Source organism: Carassius carassius, chromosome 26, assembly GCF_963082965.1.
Source record: "Carassius carassius chromosome 26, fCarCar2.1, whole genome shotgun sequence".
Classification (NCBI taxonomy): domain Eukaryota; kingdom Metazoa; phylum Chordata; class Actinopteri; order Cypriniformes; family Cyprinidae; genus Carassius; species Carassius carassius.
In genome coordinates this window covers 11838228-11859718 of record NC_081780.1, presented here as the reverse complement: position 1 = coordinate 11859718, position 21491 = coordinate 11838228, and the positions used below count along the sequence as shown (strand labels likewise).

At 36.3% G+C, this 21491-nt stretch overlaps 2 protein-coding genes across 6 annotated transcripts in view; both read left to right on the top strand.

Annotated features, from left to right (window-relative positions):
* LOC132105812 (plexin-C1-like) overlaps positions 1 to 2679 on the top strand; it is a 30292-nt gene extending 27613 nt beyond the window's left edge. For both annotated transcript variants that reach the window (XM_059511233.1, XM_059511231.1), the window contains 6 exons: positions 993 to 1088; positions 1291 to 1454; positions 1596 to 1746; positions 1818 to 1958; positions 2060 to 2134; positions 2440 to 2679. In XM_059511233.1, coding sequence (XP_059367216.1) covers positions 993 to 1088; positions 1291 to 1454; positions 1596 to 1746; positions 1818 to 1958; positions 2060 to 2134; positions 2440 to 2544 — 732 coding nt within the window. In that variant the 3' untranslated portion in view covers positions 2545 to 2679. The remainder of the gene's footprint in view (positions 1 to 992; positions 1089 to 1290; positions 1455 to 1595; positions 1747 to 1817; positions 1959 to 2059; positions 2135 to 2439) is intronic.
* Positions 2680 to 4315: 1636 nt separating this feature from the next.
* The window catches only part of LOC132105809 (bridge-like lipid transfer protein family member 3B), a 33458-nt gene continuing 16282 nt past the window's right edge, over positions 4316 to 21491 (top strand). For all 4 annotated transcript variants that reach the window (XM_059511225.1, XM_059511224.1, XM_059511223.1 and 1 more), the window contains exons 1-7: positions 4316 to 4563; positions 16823 to 16985; positions 19441 to 19479; positions 19805 to 19896; positions 20170 to 20359; positions 20435 to 20575; positions 21152 to 21322. In XM_059511225.1, coding sequence (XP_059367208.1) covers positions 4520 to 4563; positions 16823 to 16985; positions 19441 to 19479; positions 19805 to 19896; positions 20170 to 20359; positions 20435 to 20575; positions 21152 to 21322 — 840 coding nt within the window. In that variant the 5' untranslated portion in view covers positions 4316 to 4519. The remainder of the gene's footprint in view (positions 4564 to 16822; positions 16986 to 19440; positions 19480 to 19804; positions 19897 to 20169; positions 20360 to 20434; positions 20576 to 21151; positions 21323 to 21491) is intronic.

Here is a 21491-nt window from a genome sequence, read left to right as displayed (position 1 = left end):
TACTATGCAAACTTGTTTCTGTCACAGGATAAAAAAGTAAAAACAGTAATTGTGAGCTTTTTATCTCACATTGTTTGAATTGCGTGTTCTTGACATCCTGCAATTCAGACTTTATCAGAATTGTGAGATAAATTCACAGTTGCAAGAAATACTGTGAAAGTCAGAACTGTGAGATGAAAAACCGTCACAATTACCCTTTACCCCTTATATTCCATGGCAGAAATAAGCTTTCATGGGTTTCACATGTGTAAGAGGGAAATATTAAAATATACAGTCCAGCTCACATTCTTACCCCCTCCCTCACCTCTTCTTCTCCCTTACCTATCTTCTTCTGATCCAACTATTCCTCTCCCTCTCCTAGGCATTATTTTCTCTCTCTCTGATTCTTTGTTGTCCTGCATCTACAAAACCAATTCAAAGAGGTCTTTTTTCCCTATGTTGATGTAATGTAAAGAGCATCAACACCTGACTATTCCTCCAACTGAGACTGGGATCAGCTATTTCTAAATATTTTAGTGATCTGTTACTTAAAAATGCTTATCAGTTGTTAAAATATTTTATAAAGAGATTTTACAATACTTTTGAGTTGCTGTTGTTGCAGAAGTAGAAGCTTTACACTATATTTAAAGTGTGAAACATTGGGTCTTCATTTCTGTCATGCTGTGTTTAAGCATTTGTAAAAAAAAAAATATATATATATAAGAAAGATCTGTGATTTTGGTATGGGGTAAGCCTGTGTGAAAATAAAATGTAAGCATTTTAGAATAGTGTTAATTTACTGAATATTGTGTGAAAACGACATGAATTGTGTTAAAGGTATGATCGCAACAGAGTGATGTTGTGCTATTTGTGTATAGTGTTCTGAAAATGTGACTACAGACTGGACAAAAGGATGTTAGCAATAAAAAAACTGTAATACCTATATGATATGATAGTTGATGTGAAAGACAATTTCAAATACACATAGTAACAGGACTTTTTGATTGGTCTAGGTCGATCCAGATATCGACAATGACCTGAGCAAACATCCAGAGAAAAAAGCTCTAAAGTTCAAAGAGATGTACCTTACCAAGCTGCTCTCCACTAAGGTGAGAATAACTGACACACAGAAGCTTTTTATTATAAACTCTATATTGTCTAGATACCATAGAGAGACAGATAGACGGACAGACAGATAGAGGGACAGATGGATGGACAGACGGATAGAAGAGAGAGAGAGAGAGAGAGAGAGAGAAAGAGAGAGTATGTACACAATATATATATGAAATATGTGCTCATTGTGTCCACCAGGTAGCAGTCCATTCTTTTGTGGAGAATCTGTTCAGGAGTATCTGGGGATTGCCTAACAACAGGGCCCCAATGGCCATCAAGTACTTTTTTGACTTCCTGGATGTACAAGCAGAGAGAAAGAAAATCTCAGATCCAGATGTTCTCCACATCTGGAAAACAAACAGGTGCTGGATAACACACTTCCATTGAAGCACACTTCGCACAGCTCCACAATCAGCTGCACCGACAGCTGAATATCTCACCAGATTTATTAACGTTTATATGTTCATGCACAACTAAAATGGATTTTCTAACCTCCCAATCAGCCTTCCACTTCGTTTCTGGGTGAACATCCTGAAGAACCCTGACTTTGTGTTTAGCGACTTGGAAAAGACGCCACACCTGGACGGCTGTCTGTCCGTCATCGCTCAGGCCTTCATGGACTCCTTCTCCCTAGTCGAGCAACACCTGGACAAGGTAACCACTGAACCCTAACATGGAGAGCTGCGAATATCACAGAGATTACTGACTCCCTTTTTCTCCCGCAGCATTCACCAACCAATAAACTACTCTATGGCAAAGACATCCCTCGGTACAAACAGGAAGTGAAGTCGTACTACAAGTTAGTGAGGGACCAGCCTTCTGTTAGCAGCCAAGAGTTGAAAGTATTTCTTCAAGGGGAGTCAAAGGTACAATATGTCAGACACTACCTAGAAATAAAACAAATTGTATTGATAGGCAGATGATTGTACTGCAAAATGCCTTAATGTTATTTTCCCATCTTCATCAGAAACATCGAAATGAGTTCAATGAATCTGTGGCTCTGCGAGAACTCTGCAAATACATGCTCCGGTACTTCAGCAAGGTACATTCACATCGCACATCGACTCTTTTGTGCATTTGTGGCAGTTTCACAGAACATTTTCACAGGATTTTCAGGCACATCAAAGCCACCGAAATTCTATAAAGGAAACCTATTTTACCACTCTTTATGAAATGTAACAAACACTTTCACATCCTGTTTTAGTTCAAAACCTGTTTTGAAAGGAGATTTGATACTGTGTTGAAATCATCTGAAAGTTGGGTGGTCAGGAATGATGAAGTATTCAGATTTAGCAAAGTAATTATACAACAGCATGACTTTTTATTTTTCAAACTCGGCCTCTACAGGTTTCCCAGAAGCTGGAACAGACAGGCGCCCCTGATAAATTGAAAGAGGACATGCAACACGTGAAGGCGCTATTTGAAAACATGAAGCGAGGAGGTTGGAGTTGAAATCCCTGGTTTTGTTATTCATATGCGTATTTACACTGCATTTTGTTTATTTTAAGCTGGAGAGTAAACTGGATGCACCTCCATCATAAAGACTGACAGCATAATCGTACATATATTAGAAAAGACAGATTCACTGCTGTTTGTTAGACATTATAGAGACCAAGTGAATGTAATGTATATTGATGAATTTCAGGGTTTGAGAGGAGCTCATTGTTGAGCTTATATTGGACTAACACTGACCTGTCTATATAATGTATCTCAAACCCATTACTTGCAAACCTTGAGGATTTTTCTCCATGCTTTCTAAATTGTATATTATTTTACTACAAGATTTGCCCCTAAAGCATTTATCTGCCAGTTCAAGCGTGTCATATTTTCTGAAATCCTTTGAAAATGGACTAAACGAATTATTTGTGTAATTTGCATAATTATTCAACTGTCCTGGTCTGCACCATATTTATATGTGTGTGGTTCTATGTAAAGAGATGTTTCTATCAGTGTGATCACTGTTAATCTGTGTTCCTTTGTCTCCCTCTATTGGTTATACGAGTTATTACTTATCAAATGACAGCTAGCATTAATCGATTTCGAGACAAGGACGTTTGTTTGTTTGTCTGTTTATCTGTTGTTTCAGGGCAGAAAATATGTTTTAATGAATTACATTATCCACAAGGAGTAACATTCAGAACTATATCACCAAACAAAAAATAAAGAGTGAAATAGCCAGTATATTTTAAAATGCAAATGTATATATATATATATATATATATTTTAATCTAATGCAACACTTAGGATGTATTGGCAGATGTTAAGTTTACTATTTGCCCATTTTCTGTTTATGAGTATATCCAATTAATAATAAATAAATAAATTATAACTGTTGTATTTTGATCAGTGTTTATTCATTTTCTAATGAATAGGAAAATAAAGCTCAACAAAGATTAAATTTCATACCATAAAAATTGCTCAAATTATATTATTAATCTAAAACATATCTAATCCCATACCTATATCTAGAATAACAAATAATCAAACAATACACACCATAATAATTCCATTTTCCACAGTAATATTAATAATATTTTTGATATTTAATAAATTATGTTTGATTTTATGGATAACTGTATAAATATAATATACATAATTAAAGGGATATTATTATTATGCTCAGAACAATATTAAAATAAATCTAAATTTTTAATTAATATGTATACATTTATTTTTCTTTCTTTTAAACTGAAGGCAGAAACAAAAAAGCATTCCACAACAAACTTGTTTTTTTTTTTTACAATTTGAAAGACGACATAATACAAACAAATTACATAATAAAACAATAAACAACATAAACAATGGAAATGAACTGAAACGCTTGTGTATATAATTAATTTTATAAAGTATAATAAATAAATTGACAGTGTATTCAAGATATTGTTTTAATGATACACAATAATATCATCTAATGTAAAAAAGAATTTAACCTTTACTAAATATGTATATATATTATTGCAAAACAAGAACAGTAACACAAAATCAGTTACATTCATAATAGCATCAAAGGAACAAACAGGAAGGAGGGGTGAAACTACAGGGGATAGCTGACAAGAAACTAATATAAAAAATGTATATATATTTTTTATTATTATATGTGTATATTACAAAAACAAACGCCATGACATAGTGTGACGTAAATTTCAAGACAGATTCTTATTGGCTGATCGGATTTGGGGCGAGCCTAATTATCAGAGGGTGCTCCTGCGCATGCGCGTTCATCCACCGACGCGTTACTGCACATTCAACATGGACCCGACGGTGAAGCGGTAGCGACGGACGCCTCTACGAGTCATGTTTATATTCTCCCATTACGACGCTTCATTATTCAGAGGAAAACATTCCGGTTGACCGGAGGACACCTAAAATGTACATCTTCGAAAATCTGCCGCCCGTCCGTGGATAAGTGATTGATGAGATACCGGTCATGGCTGGATTGATCAAGAAACAGATCCTGAAACATCTCTCCAGGTCAGAGCTGATCCCTTCCTGACGGGCTTTACATACATACCGCTGCTCGATTAACACGAATCGTGGTTTAAAGGCTGAGATGAGTCCTGCTGATGTGTCTGGGCTGGATGACATGCTAATGGGTCACAACTGGGCTTTGACAGCTTGCCAGACAAAATGCTGTTGCACTGGGTTGATGTCAAAACACACTTTGGGTTTCATGTCTCCAGCCAAACGAGTCTTTCTGCTCTCATCATAATGTAGTTTATTTGTGGGTCAGTGGGCTAGAGAGCGTGCTTTTTGGCTTGAAATAATATATACATTTCCTCTGCTTTGGAAACCACCCCTCATTTCCTTCAGACAAGTTAGATCATTGGTATGATTTAAGTGGTTTCATGACATTGTATGACAGACTGAACCCATTTCTAGCCCTGTGGTGTATCTGGTTGACACTTAAAGGTCAGTTAATCAACAAACAGTCTAGTAGGATGCCACGTAAACCAAGAATGTATGAATTTGGCATCTTAACGTTGGCTTGTAAAAGTTTTCCACATGCATGTTTTAGATATAAGTGATGATTCATGATTCATCCATGCATATTTTATTTTTAATTAAAAAAAAATTTTCATAATTTTTTAATTAAAAATGCCATAACCAGATCTCCCAGGTGAAAACATTAGACTTTTCTGTGGTGATGTATGCAGGACTTCTCAAGTCATTTACTTAAATGTATTTGCTGCTAGCTCACATTCACCTGCCTCCATCAACACCCAGTGCTTCGACCCGCCCAACATTTTTTATTTTCTGATATGCCATTATACTTTGGATGTACATCAAAACACAAAAGAAAAATCTGTCACTATTTAGGTTTCAGCACAACTTATAATATTGGGTGGGTGATGTGTCCCTTTGCGTATCTAGATGCCCAGAATTTAACTCTTTTTTTTTTTTTTTTTTTTTTTTTGGCTAATCTCAGATTATTTCAGATATATTGGATTTAGACATGGTTACTATTTAAGTATTTAAAGATGGAAATCAAACATTCAATACATATTTTCTAATTTTTCTCACCCCATGTTGTTCCAAATGTGTGTGGGTTTCACAAATACTTGGAAATCCATTGGCTTCTAAATCAACATTGGACCTCCTTTAATACACAAGACATTGATCTGCAGGAGATATGTAGAACTTTATGAATGACAAGCATTCCAGTTCTGTTGAAATCTGTGGGACTTTTAAGGTCATAAATGACAACTATAAAGACAACTATATTAGCATGCACACTAATCCATGGTAACTTAATGTTTATTTTAAGTGCACTCTACAGTTTTTTCATCTGCTGCTTTAAATGCTTGAGGGATAGATTATGATTGGTTGTCAATGGTTTTATCATTCATCAGCTAAAAAAGTTGTTCTGGAAGCTATTCCAACAATGTCGCTCTTTGGTGTCAATAATATTTGTAGTTTGAACTTTTCAGCCCTGTAGACGGAGGACTCTCCAATTGAATTTGAATTAAAACTGGGTAGATCGTAAGGATACTGCCTGGGTTCAACAGACACAATGTTTTTCCTTTGAGGCCAAGTGCATGTTGTGTCAAATGGTTTCACTGTTGTGTGCCATTGTTGTGTCAGTTCTTTAGACCAACCTACCTGCATTATTTATTCCCTCAGTGTAGCTCATCCAGATGAAATACTACACCTGTTCATTCAAAATGACAACAGCGGCCATTTGGTATAATGGTGACGTGTGCTCATGGTGTTCCTCATTTGATAAGAAATAGCTCAGGTCCAAGATGTCGACTGGGCAGCATGATAAAATAAAGATGGTGTGGGATGGCGTCTCATAAGGGTCATATCTTTAAAGTGTGCCCTTCGGGTTGATGTTGGTTGTGCACTCTGCATTTTCTGGAGGAATAGTGGCGCTCAAGGCCCCCTAAAATGAATAGTGCACACTATGGACCTAGACTTATTGTTTATGACGTTGTGTTTAATTAATTTAATGCTGAGGGACTTTTACCCAGACTTTGACCAACACAAATTCAAGTATTCCTCTTGCGGCGGCACTTTTTCAGTCTGTAATAGTCTCATATTTATTGTTTAGCTTATCAGTAACTTCCAATCGCCCGATACAAAGTGGACTTCAGAGGCTATGCACCCGTGTTGTGTTAGATTTCAAACCACAGAGTGTGTAAAACAATATAGGGAACAAGTCAACTTAGCACTTCACAGGAAGTGGAAAGGGAAATGTACCCACCAGTCTTTGTGCACCACCTTAAGGCTACACAAATGTTTTCTAATTAAAGCAGTGAAGCTATTTTGAATAGTGCTTTGTTACATATTATATTTATTATATTATATTATATTATTAAACATATAGTATGTTGATATTTATAATATTGTTTAACAATATTTCTTATGTAGGCCTATATAGTTTAGTTGTTGTGTCTGATTTAGTGAAAATCAGAAGAGGAAGCTGTAGGCAGTTGTCAAAGAAATGAAACATGCTTGGCCTGTCTTTCTAGTCTCTGGCCCCCATTTTAGAAGATAAATCAGATAATGCAGACCTGTCTGAGTGTGTGTTCTTGGCTAATTGTTGTAAAATCAAGGTAGAAACTCTTGTGGTGGTCAATGAGGCTGTATTTACATTATTTATAACTAGTTTTCTGGATAGCACATCATGAACTCCAAGCCAGAATGAGAAAATATTTCCGTCAGAGAGTTCTTAAGATCAGGGTTTATCTAAAGGATAGTTCGTTTATTCAGTAATGTTATCATTTACTCGCCATTCTGTTGTTCTAAACCTGTATGACCCAAAAAAGCTGCTCTGTTCTATAAAACTGTAGTGAATGGGAACCAGGAACAATCAAGCTTCAAAAAGTGTTTTAAAAGACAAATGAAATTGAAGTCATTAATATTTTTTTCCCTGACAGATGTAGTCACCATTCACTTTCACTGAATGGAAAGGAGCAGCATGAACATCTCACTGAACTTCTTGTTTCGTGCTCCACAGAAGAATGGGTCATTTAATTTAATAAATTAAAAAGAGTCAAGTCACAGAAACGTTGAAGTACAAGACTCAACAGCGCATTTGTTCCTTTACCAAAAGTGTTTTAAAGTGGAAGAATGTGTGAAAAATCAATATTTACAAAGAAAGAATTTTGTGGCTTGACTGACACAATTGACCAGCTGCTTCCCCAGGTGCATTTTCTGCAGCAACGGTCACAAACGCTGACTGTGTTTTAGCATTGATCAGCTGGATTGCAAGATAATTGACAAGCAACATGTGGCACTTTGGCAGCTTTTGGTCGATTATGTTGATAGCAGTCTAACGCCAGGACTCAGAATCAGGACATAGGGTTTGTTCAATATAATTTAGGCCAAGCTTTCACGTGAACTGAAGTGAAACTTAAAACATTTTTTCATCACCAAGCCGAAGGGAAGTTGGCTGATCTCACCTGTGCACTCAAGGCCTCAGAAAATGCTTGTGTACTTTCCTCTTGATTCACCCTTTGGTTATTAGACTTGGGTGTTTTAGCTTCACAGTCTTATAAGGAAATGCAAATCTAGGCCTACATATTTTCAAAAATGCCTGAGTTGGAGGGTTGTCAAATGTCAACTGTGTTGAACAGCTAGTCAGCCTTAAGAAGAGCCAATATGATAAGGGAGATTTTGCATCATAGGCTGTATTGAATACGATGTCATTAAAGACGTCTTTCTTTAGAATTAACTAAAAGTTTTGAAATTGTTTTCATGAACTGATATAAAACTCAAATGCAATATGAATAAAAGATTGAAAACTTAAATGAAACTTACATAAGTTGCTTTGGCTGCTACAGTAGCTGAAATAAAATATGTTTAAGTTGAAGTACTAAAATTCCTAAAGTGAAAACGGAAATAACAAATTAAGGTCAAATAGAAACATTGAAAAAAAAAGCTAATAAAAATGTCAAACGCACATAAAGTTAAATAAAAATTGCAACTGGAAATATGTTTAGAAAAGCCATTCAAAGCATTAAATAATACTGTGATAGAATGTGAACCATATTAAAGGTGCTCTAAATGATGTCACACATTTTTTAGGCCAAAACATTTTTTGTCACATCCAGCAAACATCTCCTCACTATCCGCTAGCTGCTTGTCCCCTGAACAGACTGTAAAAAAAACAGGGTCTCTCTAGACACCACAGGCTCCACAAACAACAAGAAAAAAAAATGGGCTCACCCGCACCACAAAACGTAACAAACTGTTCCAGCCAATAAAGCCTGGTTCACACGGCAGGATAATTAGGCCGATTTTAGCCCCGATTCACCCCTTCCGACAATCTTAAGGATGCTCCGATTATCTTAAAATAATCTGATCAGATATTCCTGCCGTGTGTGGTGTGTTAAGACTGCTCTCCTCTGTTCGGAAGGACATCAGGACCGCTCCCATCTCAAATCGGGGATATCCAACATGTTGGATTTATTTGGCCCGATTTCTTCTCGTGTGTGGTGTCCCCCGAGGACAAACGATCACGCAGCCTGTGGACTGTGGCGTGTAGCCAATCAGAAAGCGAGGTGACGAGGCGGCGAGGAAGTACCGGGAAACAAAATCAAAACAGCTGGCGGCATGGCGCACCAGAAAGTCCGGAGATGGAGGACCAACTCGTCGACCTGTGGCAACACCGTGAATGTTTGTCTCCACTTCTTTGATCATCGTCTTTTCTTGTTTTTCCCATGTTTTTTTTCGGTTAAAAACAAAGCACAAACTATGGCTACTGCATCCTCTTCGTCAGCCATGATTTGTTTACTCTGAAGTCACGTTTGATCTCGAGGGATTTTGCGAGATTTCCCGTCTGACCTGGGAATGCTCGGGAGTCAAATCAGTTCATGTGTGATGTGTTGATTTTGCACACCACACACTGTACGACCAAAACTGTTAGACGTGTGATTTTTTTTTTATCGCCGTGTGTGGGGTCTTTCAGGTTTGGAAAAACGGCCGACAATTTTAAAATCGTCCCGTGTGAACCAGGCTTAACCGACAAGAAAGATTTGGGGGTGGGGTTTGGGGGGTTAGTGCACGGATGAAGAGGAGGGAGGGTCTAGCTAGCCTCCGTTTTGTTTGACAACAATTTGAACATCAACAAGAAGTTACGACTCCCGGCATCGCTTTATAGCACCTTTAAAATAAGGTTGCATGCAAAACAAACTGATTTAGAAAAGAAGATCTGATTTATAAAGAAATGAATCTTATAAGCTGTCTCTTTTCAGTTAATCACAATCATACAGTGACTGACTCCAAGGAGTTGTTTCTTTTAATTAATAGTTCAGAAAGCTGAGTTAATGGTTTGAATTAGTCTGAAACACCCACATGAATCACTGCTTCTTTTTTAAAAATGACTGCTTCTTTTATAAAGATGCTATGTTATATCCTCCAAGAAGTTAATGAAATGTTTTATTGGGCACACGCCTAGGTCTTTGTTTAAATAGCAAGCGATTTCATTCTGGTTCATATCTTGGGTTGATCAGTGCTCATAGGTCATAAAAAGAGCAATCATTTCTTCTGTCTGCAGGAAAGCCCGTCTGTTCTCTTTTACCTCTTCTATGCTGTTTATCCGTGCTGTTGTTGACGTTATCACCATGACGACCTTCTTCAGGTTCTGCCCCTCAGCTGTTGTTTTCTAATGACTCCCATTGGATGCAATTTTTTTTTTCCTGCCCAGAAATTGTCCACGCACCTCTATTGATTGGGGCTTGTCTAAAACCTTGTTCTGAGATCTGCTGGAGATGCTCAGGAGATTTCAGGACGGCTCTATGAGGCCGAGTACGCTCTCGTGGCTCTTGTGAGTGTGTTTAATGTTTGTTTGTGTGTATCTTTGTGACATTTGCAGAGGGTCTATGCAGGCGTCTGTCATCCTGTGAATAACTGCTGCGTCTGGGCTATTCAGAGCTCTCCTTCTGTGTCCTTGACGTAAAGCGTTAGATTAATAAGTCACCATAACTGGGGCATAATCTCCTTTAAGCATCTCTTTCAAGAGATGCCCACACTTTGAAATTCATCCAGTGAGTGCAGGGACACAAGCTGCTATTATGGTTGCTATTATATTATAACAAAATAGACCAGTTGTAAATAGACCAGTTGCATTCTGATATTTGAAATTTAAAATGGTCAGTTAATGTAGTTCATACCTGTTTACAGTAACTTTGAATGTGTCTCATCCACATATTAAATAAAAAGTTCAACCAAAAATGACAATTTGCTCACCAACAGGCCATCCAAGATGTAGATGAGTTAGTTTTCTTCATTTGAACAGATTTGGAGAAATTTAGCATTACATCAATCTTAGTGAATGGGTGCCATTAGAATGAAAGTCCAAACAGCTGATAAAAACATTACAATAACCCACAAGTAATCCACACGACTGCAGTTCATCAATTAATGTCTTGTGAAGCGGAAAGCTGCATGTTTGTAAGAAACAAATTCATCACTAAGGCCTCTTAATTTAAAATCTCTTCTGGCCAAAATTGCATTCCATAATCCATTATAACACTCCCTCTGATGAAGAAGTTCATCTCTTGGTGTCCTCTCGCATCAAAATCCACCGACATACAGGTGCTGGTCATATAATTAGAATATCATCAAAAAGTTGATTTATTTCACTAATTCCATTCAAAAAGTGAAACTTGTATATTATTTTCATTCATTACACAAAGACTTATATATTTCAAATGTTTATTTTTTAAATTTTGATGATTATAACTGACAACTAAGGAAAATCCCAAATTCAGTATCTCAGAAAATTAGAATATTACTTAAGACCAATACAAAGAAAGGATTTTTAGAAATCTTGGCCAACTGAAAAGTTTGAACATGAAAAGTATGAGCATGTACAGCACTCTATACTTAGTTGGGGCTCCTTTTGCCTGAATTACTGCAGCAATGCGGCGTGGCATGGAGTCGATCAGTCTGTGGCACTGCTCAGGTGTTATGAGAGCCCAGGTTCTATGGAGATAAGGTCATGCAGGTTTGCTGGCCAATTAAGAACAGGGATACCATGGTCCTTAAACCAGGTACTGGTAGCTTTGGCACTGTGTGCAGGTGCCAAGTCTTGTTGGAAAATGAAATCTGCATCTCCATAAAGTTGGTCAGCAGCAGGAAGCATGAAGTTCTCTAAAACTTCCTGGTTTACGGCTGTGTTGACCTTGTACCTCAGAAAACATAGTGGACCAACACCAGCAGATGACATGAGACTTTACACTGGACCTCAAACAACGTGGATTGTGTGCCTCTCCTCTCTTCCTCCAGACTCTGGGACCTTGATTTCCAAAGGAAATGCAAAATTTACTTTTATCAGAGAACATAACTTTGGACCACTCAGCTGCAGTCCAGTCCTTTTTGTCTTTAGACGCTTCTGACGCTGTCTGTTGTTCAAGAGTGGCTTGACACAAGGAATGCGACAGCTGAAACCCATGTCTTGCATACGTCTGTGCGTAGTGGTTCTTGAAGCACTGACTCCAGCTGCAGTCCACTCTTTGTGAATCTCCCCCACATTTTTCAATGTGTTTTGTTTCACAATCCTCTCCATGGTGCGGTTATCCCTATTGCTTGTACACTTTTTTTCTACCACATCTTTTCCTTCCCTTCGCCTTTCTATTAATTTGCTTGGACACAGAGCTCTGTGAACAGCCAGCCTCTTTTGCAATGACCTTTTGTGTCTTGCCCTCCTTGTGCAAGGTGTCAATGGAAACTTTTAGACAACTGTCAAGTCAGCAGTCTTCCCCATGATTGTGTAGCCTACAGAACTAGACTGAGAGACCATTTAAAGGCCTTTGCAGGTGTTTTGAGTTAATTAGCTGATAAGAGTGTGGCACCAGGTGTCTTCAATATTGAAGCTTTTCACAATATTCAAATTTTCTGAGATACTGAATTTGGGATTTTCCTTAGTTGTCAGTTATAATCATCAAAATTAAAAGAAATAAACATTTGAAGTATATCAGTCTGTGTGTAATGAATGAATATAATATACAAGTTTCACTTTTTGAATGGAATAAGTGAAATAAATCAACTTGTTGATGATATTCTAATTATATGACCAGCACCTGTATTTGTTCAGAACTGTTTTGGACAGTGCTTGATCTGCACATATTTCTCACCTGATTCAGACAAGATAACCTTTTCACTGGAGAAAGCAATATTTTGGACAGAGGACTTGTATGTTAAGTTGAAGATGAATTTTATTTCACATGTAGTCATATTTAAATGCACACAGCAAAATTAAACCCATTAATTCAGATACTGCATACATGTTCTAATGTGTGAGTTTATTCTATGGAGCTTTGGGCCAATTATGTGATAGTTGATGGTATGAATGGGTGTCTGTGCTTCTGACAGTGTGGTCTTGTGCTTTTAGGCCAAACACTTCCCTCATATCAGTTCAAGAGTGCTGGTATCACTGGGACAGAATGTGTTGACTGTTAACACAATGCTCGTTTTGTAGGAGCCTGGTTATACATTTTCAATGGGATTTTTGTCATCTAGGATGGGGCAGTATGGTGGTTTACATCATGACATTGTAGAAATAAACTTTTAATTTGTACATGACCTTCTTCAACACTGAATTATCTTTTAAAAGCAAATATAGGCTATTAAAACCAAATAAAGATGTATTTACCTCAGTTTTGAAAAAAGATTATCCAGGTGTAGTTAAATATAAGCCTGTACCTGATGTCACCTGGCTGGCATCCTTCCGATCTCTTCACTGTAGTGACGGAGCATTCTTATGACGGACGTGATATCTGATATCAGAGAACGAAGGTAGGCCGTGTCTGAATGAATATTTAACTGTTTGCTGAGCATGGCTACGTAACCCGGAGGCCAGACTATTCACATTTTGTTTTGAACTGGCATGTCTATGGAAGTTTTCACACTCCCTGTCTCATGTTTGGTTTTGTTTCACACACAGAGTGATGAATAAGCCCACGCAGAGCTCATTGCACAGCGGCGGTTTAATAATTCACTCCACAGTTCTGTGGAGACTCAGAATAAAGGAAATTTGCCTGCCTCCTCACCATTCAACTTTTTTTTTTTTCTGCTTCCTCCACACATCTTTTAATAAAAAAATAAATCACTATACAGTCAGTTTTGTATAAGTGTAATTTGTTTGCACTTAGTTTTCTTTGATTTAATTAAAGAATTTTATCTTAATTGCATATAATTTCCATTATTTTTTATTTAACTTATTTTAACATCATTTTAGATTTTGTTTTTAAATAGAATTTTTAGATATTTATACTATAATGTCATTTAATGTTTAATATGATTTTGTTATATTATAAGTTTAATTTTATTTAATCTTTTTATTCCTTCTTTTAAATTGAATTGAAGTACATATAATCTTTTGTTTATTATTTTATTTTTAATTAACTTTTTCATTTAATTTTAAATTGTATTGTCTTATTATATTTATTTATTATAAATTGTATTAATTATATTATAATAAACCTTCATTTATTTAATTGTTTATAATATAACAGTAGTATAATAATTGCATTATTATTTTAATTACATGCCGTTTTTTTTTTTTTTTTTTCATACTGCATTAAGTTGGGGCCTGTTCCATAAAACAGATTGACCAAATAAACCAGGCTTATTCAGTTAGTCTGACTTATTTTGAACCAAATCAGATGACAATTAGTCAGATTAACTGAAATAAACCTGGTTTATTAGGTTAACTTGTTTAATGAAACCGGCCCTAGGATTATTAAAAGAGACTTATAGGAAAGTGAGTGCCACGGTTTCTGACATTTAGACATTTTTATTCAGTTTTTGGGAACTTTTATCCCTTCTAACTTTACCTACATAAACTAAAGTACAGTAGATTCTAGGTTTCCAGGCCAGTGGTTAGACTGGTTACCTCAGTTTTAAACACTTAGCTGCCTCTGTATTTGAAGCTTTGAAGTTATTGAAGTGGTTAGTGTGGTTTTGTCTCTCAGTTATTAGGCTTTAATAATATACACGTGGTTCTTTATATAGAGCTCATTGTTTGATTCTGTAAGAGTGAGATAGTTGTGAAACAGGATTAACCAGCCATTTAAGGGTGTTCTCTCAAATGCAGATTACACCTAGTCTGGGACCTAATTACACGGTTAACGGTGACTCCTAAAGGAACAATCATTTTTAGTCTAGCTTTTGGTTTAATATGTGTCAGACTCAAGAGAGAACTGTACGCTGCTGTTAAACTGCGACTGTGTGTGTGTTACTGGGTTTAAGCTAGGCTGAAGGTCAAAATAAACAGGCCATCCGACAACTTCAAGCTATTCATGACTCACAAAAATATTTTTTTGCCCAGGCTAACATTGACCTTGGCCACATCATAGGTTTTGAGTGACCGGTTTTTCCACACCCTGACCTGTTTGTGTCATTAGCCCGCCGAGCAGAAACAGCTGAAGGAAATGATAACAAATGAGTTCTGTTATCAGCCTCGCTACTGAGAGCTGTGCGGAGAACATTGCACTTGCGGGAACACTCTTAAACATTAACTGAAAAATCAATGCACACAGAAACAGAAGGTCGTGACCTCTGTGCGAGCTCTCCTCAGATGCTCCGGGTCACTGAAAACGATGTGCATTTGGATCCTCAGGGTGACTACTTTTGAGAAGAACATCATAGAACGCTCCAAATAACGTATATTTATTTGTTGTGGATAGGATATCGGCAGGGCATAGATGTAAAAACCTGGCCTGTCTGTGACCTCCAAAGCAACTTTCCCCCGTCGGCAGCCATATTTGTTTTAATTGTTTGTGGTGGGGTCGCATTTTATACCCATGAGATGGTTTGCATCTCTAGTAAAAGAGCACAACAGTGGGAGCATTTACCCTCCGCATAATGACCATGATGGGAGGGATGGATGGATGGATGAATAATGAATGAATAGCTTCCAGTGTAAGACAAATGACCAGCAATAGTTCTGGATTGCCTGAGGCTACAGTGTTAAATGATGTAAATAATTATTTCTGCTTTCTTTATACATTAACCGTCCATTCTACACATGCAGGATCTGTTCAGGATAAAACTAATAATTTCATAAAGCCTACACAGTTGAAGTTGAATCTGAAACTCTCCATTGAAAATGAATGACTTCTAGTAAATTCATTTTAAATGGTTGTTTAGTGTTTTTAATTTCTTTTGTCAAAATAATTGTAAAATATATATTTAAAATGATTTAATTCAGAATCACACACACATTGTCATAAAGTGAATTTTACCATGCATTTCTGGCATATGTACATCAATTTGACATAGTCACCATGTATAAGCTACTACTAAATATATAGTAGAAACCTAATTTTCTGTAAAACTGCTTTGCAACGATTTGCATCGTGAAAAGCGATATACACAACTTCACTTAATTGAATTGAACTGAATTGGTTTAAGCTCTCTTAGGAAATATTACTCTGCAAACACCTTTAGAGAAAAGTTTAAGGCTTAAGTTTATCGTGAATTAATAATAATAGTTATAATAATAGTTATAATAAAATAGTCTAGTCATTAATTAAAATATTGATTATTAATTCTAATTTAATTATACTAATAATACTGGTCACATTTAAAGGTCTAATTCTCGCTAATTACAAACCATTAACTATGACTTTTGCCTCAAACATTTGCTAATTCAATGTTAATAAAGTAGTTGTTAAGTTCAAGTATAGGATTATGGATGTAGAATATGGTTGTACAGAATATGTGCTTTATAATACTAATAAACCGCCAATATTGTAATAGTGAGAATTGGTCCCTAGTATATTGTTAACATAATATTATTTTAACTTTTTTTTTTTTTTTTTTAATTATATAATGCTGTATTAATGTTGAGCTCATTGTGGCTATCCATTGAAAATGAAAAGTGTGTGTGTGTGTGTGTGTAATTCAGTGAAAAGAGCTTTTTCTAGTAAGTAATGTCTTTAATAACCCATTACTGAATTTAAGGATATTTGAATCTCTCTCTCTCTCTCTCTCTCTCTCTCTCTCTCTCTCTCTCTCACACACACACACACACACACACACACACACACACACACACACACACACACACACACACACACACACAAACTCACAGCTCTCAAGTGGTGGGTTGTAACAGCACAGCTCACCGGTCTGCTTGCTTGTAAAGCTGTAATTACAGTCAAGAGAAAGAGTCATTAAACCATAATGAAAAACTGCAATGTGCTTTTTTCTTTATTCATCATACTGATTTTATTCCCTGATATCTCCTTGTTCCTCTTTCTCTTTCTCTTTTCTGCAGGTTTGCTAAGAACCTCTCCCCAGATAAGATTAATCTGAGCACTCTGAAAGGGGAGGGCCATCTTACAAACCTGGAGCTGGATGAGGAGGTTTTGCAGAACATGTTGGATCTGCCCACCTGGCTCGCCATTAACAAAGTCTTCTGCAACAAGGCCACCATCCGGGTAAGGGACGCCCCTGCTTCTTGATGACATCATCACCATGAGTCCCTCTGACACCAGTAGTGTAGAATCAGCTGGGAAGATAATTAAGCCCCGCTCTCTAGACTTGTACTCCGTTATAGGACTGCATAGACAATATTGCTGTTGTGTAAAACTCACTTAAAGATTACTTAAAGACTCACTTTAAAAAGTTGATAACGTCACATGTACTCTTTGGCAAATCTTTAGTGAACATTCATAAAGTACATGATAATGTTGTCGAAGTAAATTCACTTGTCACGTTTAATTTAAAATAATTGTTAATTTAAATTTTCAGTGTTACATTTTTTATTTTGACAATTAAAAAAAATCTTAAAAATATTTTATTTACAGAAGCCATCATTTGAAATTATTATTTTAATTATTACTATAATATGATAGGTAAAAAATGATAGCCTGAATGCACTGTAAGTCGCTTTGAATAAAAGCGTCTGCTAAATGCATAAATTTAATTCAATTTAATTTAATTTACTAAAATAATAAGTGTAATTAGTATAAATTTGTAATTATTAATGCTGTTAGTTTTTATTATTTATTTTATTCATTTATTTATTATTATTATGGCTATTAATAAATAGTAATACTAGTCATCACATTTTTTTCTCTGACACAATAGTTATCAAATGTTGTCAAAATGCTATACACTGGCTTTCATCATATATAAAACTACATATTTTGACATCACTGCAAAACACATAAGCAGAGTCTTTTGAAGTCACATTTGAACATATTGCTGCTAGAATTAATGATAATAATAGAAGTAGAAGCAGTAGTAGTAATAAAAACAATAATGATGATAATGATGATGATAAAATAATAATAAAAATAATTTATTATTATTATTATGCCTATTATATATATATATATATATATATATATATTTAAACAATATACACTGGCTTTCATCATATTTATAAGTAAATATTTCAACATCCCCACTGCAATACACACTAAGCAAAGTCTTGCACCACATTTGATAACATTAGGAAACCAGACAGCACGTTTGTGGTGAGGGAAGAAAGTGACTGAGCTCTGTAATCTCAACAGCAAATTATGACAGAACATTGACCACACAAACCTCAATAGAGCAAAGACATAGTTGTACTTTTAATGGCTCAGTATTGTCATAACAATGACTCCACAGTTGCAGGAAGCATTGTAGTAATTAAAACCTGACATTGTAGATGATGCTTTAGTTACAGGAGCAAACACCACATGATTTCTCTGTCCTGTTATTTCGGTCTATAGAGCTAATGCAAGACAGGCTGATCTTGTAATTTTACTTTGTACTGTACTTCTCCTTGAGCTTTTTTCCCTTTTTCTCTTCCTCTTTCTGTCCCGAGTAGACCTTTCCATCCTTCACTCTAGCATCAGTTATCTAATGGTCTGCTGCAGTTTTCCATAACCATTATTGGCCATTCCTCCATTCTTGTCCAGACATGCTCAGCCACGTAGTGGTTTAATGAAACCTCAATGGATGTAATTGTGTGTATTGATAAAATACGATAGCCGCAGCTGTTCTGAGGGTAAGTGCTGCCCTTATGCAGCAATCTGACTGGTTAGATGAAGCTCACGCCTGTATAATGACTGACAAGAGAGAAAGAATGTACTATCTTTGATGAACCTCAACAATAGATCAAGCCTTTGAAATGCTCTTTATGCTATTTTCTCCCGTGTTCAGCTTTTATTTATTTTTTTTGTTGCTCCCTATGATCTCCTAACATCAGTTTTAGTATATTTCAATGCCAAATATTCATGTTGCTTTGAGCTTTTTAATTCTCTCTACTTTCACATCCATATTCCAGTGCAGAGGAAATGAAATACAGCTTTTTTTACATTCTGCTCTTGAGAGATGAGTGCATGTGTGTTTCTTGTCCCCTTCTGACTCTTTTTAAGAGGAACGTAAAGTTTTCATCCTCTGGCAGTGCTCCAGGTGCTTCTGAATGCTCACTGACACACACTGGAAAAAACTCTCTCTCTCTCTCTCTCTCTCACACACACACACACAAACACACACACACACACACACACACACTCCTCAGAAGTTAAATTAGTGAGGGCCTTTCATTAATGCAGTGATGTTCATACTAAGCAAACCAGTAGAGATTATTAGATTTGAAGAACGTGAATTATGAACCTTTAAATTATCCTTAAGTTGATTTGACTATATTTCTGAGGGTGTTTGGCTGTCACAAATATATCCATAAAAGGAATACAATAAAGGCAATCTTTAAAGTGTGTTTTTATCTAGAAAAAGCAATGTTATTAACACACACCCACACAGACATGAGTTAACGCATCATATCTAAGCAAAGCTACTGCAAACAGTGCCTAATTACAGGCTGTTTACTTTAATAATGAAGAACAATGTTGCATATACTGTAGATATATTTTTCCGTTGTGTGTGTGTGCGCACTAGATCCCATGGACCAAGCTGAAGGCTCATCCAATCACTCTGGTAATAATAATAATAATAATAACACTTTATTTTAAATATTTTGTCTTTTATTACTTAATATTTTTTTTTGTTTTATGTTGTATTGTATTGCTGTTTTTTATTTTGTTTTGTTTAACAGTTTTTGTTTTGTTCTTTTGTTTTTTTTGCTTTTTTGTTTTTGTTTCAGAATTTTGTTGTTGTTGTTTTGCTGTTTGCTGTTTTGTTTTGCCATATAGTTTAGTTTTTTGTTTTTGTTGTTTTTTTTGTCATTGTTGTTGCTGTTTTGTCAAGGCATAAAAGATGTTTTCTGCAGCTTAATACTGCAACTTTAAATCATGTCTTTTAGACTTTGGATAAAGTCATCATGGAGATGAGCACCTGTGATGAGCCTCGTCCTCCCAACGGCCCATCACCCATTGCAACAGCGTCGGGTCAAAGGTCAGTTTCAGTTGATCAGCTTTATCTGCCTTGATTTGTATCTCTCCTCTGCTGCTTCCTGTTTTTTAATGGTTCCTTCTGCAATGGAAAACCTAGAGAAAACCTAAATCTGCCATAAAAACCCATGGAAAATATTATTTATTTTTGTATTTGTGTTTGTTTGTTTGTTGTAAGAGTTAGATATTGCTTTTTGGCTAAATCTTGTGGTAGTGTAAAAATTTTTGCAAGTCTAATATTATATGTTTATTTGTAATCTTATTCTCTCTTTGCCAGTGAATATGGTTTTGCGGAGAAGGTTGTGGAGGGCATCTCTCTCTCTGTGAACTCCATAGTAATCCGCATCAGCGCCAAAGCTTTTAATGCCTCCTTCGAGCTCTCGCAGCTCCAGGTCCACAGCGTTAACACCAGCTGGGCCCCCAGTGACCTCCGAAACACACGCATCCTGGACCCCACACGTGGAGAGGTTACAACAGATACCTATGGTTTTGTGGAGTCTATGAGGTATGTGTTTATATGTTAACACCATGATTTGTTTTAGATCCTAACATTTAAGGAAGTGAGCTGGCAGATGATCAGGATTGAAGCGGACGCCATCCAGAACACAGAACATGAGGTTGTCAGCGCCCCCATACGCCTCATCACCAACCAGTCAAAGATCAGAGTCTCTTTAAAGAGGAGGGTAAGGATGCACACATTCTCCTTTTTCATGCTCAAACAGAAAAATATGGTTAAATGTTCAAAATGAGATCCAAACTGTCCAGCTTAGGATCAGTGTACTATCATGTGTATTTTTGAGAGTTTGTGTAGCACTTGTTCTTCTGTGGATCAGCTCTGACCTCTGCAGGCAGCCGGGATACGTTTCTAGTTTGAATATTGGCAGCTGATTAGAGGGTTTTATTTTGGTAGCATCCAGGCCTCACATAAAAACAAATGCAAATAAACTCTGTACATTTAGTATGGTCAAATTATACAAGATTAAATGCACTGCAGTAGGGAGCATATTGAAAATCTGGGTTTTAAATTCCTTCTTAAACCTGAAAAAATGAAAATAAAATAAAATAAAATAAAAAATGAAGTCAATAAATCATCCTGATGTAACAGTAAGAGGAATATTGAAATACAAAGTTATTTAAAATTGAAATAATGTTTCACTGTTTTATGGTCTTGGCGAAATGAATAGACTTCTTTAAAAAAACATTACTTATGATTACTATGATTACTTGGCCTCATGGCTGTATGTCCATGCTTTTTCCAGATGAAAGACTGTAATGTTATTGCATCAAAACTGATTCTGGTCATGGATGACCTGCTGTGGGTGCTGACGGACTCTCAGCTCAAGGCCATGGTGCAGTACGCCAAGTCTCTTAGTGAAGCCATGGAGAAATCAGCCGCACAGAGGAAGAGCATGGCCCCCGACACCACACAGGTGTGTGTTTCATGCCACTTCCTCGTCCACTTCACTTATCAGCCACACCACCTGTTGCAGACTATCTCTTTTTAAAAATGTGCTTTCTAGTATTTTGGTGCCCCCTACTGGTTGTCCATTTTATTCCTACAATTTACATTAGTGATTTCACCTTTTTTTCTATGTTTTT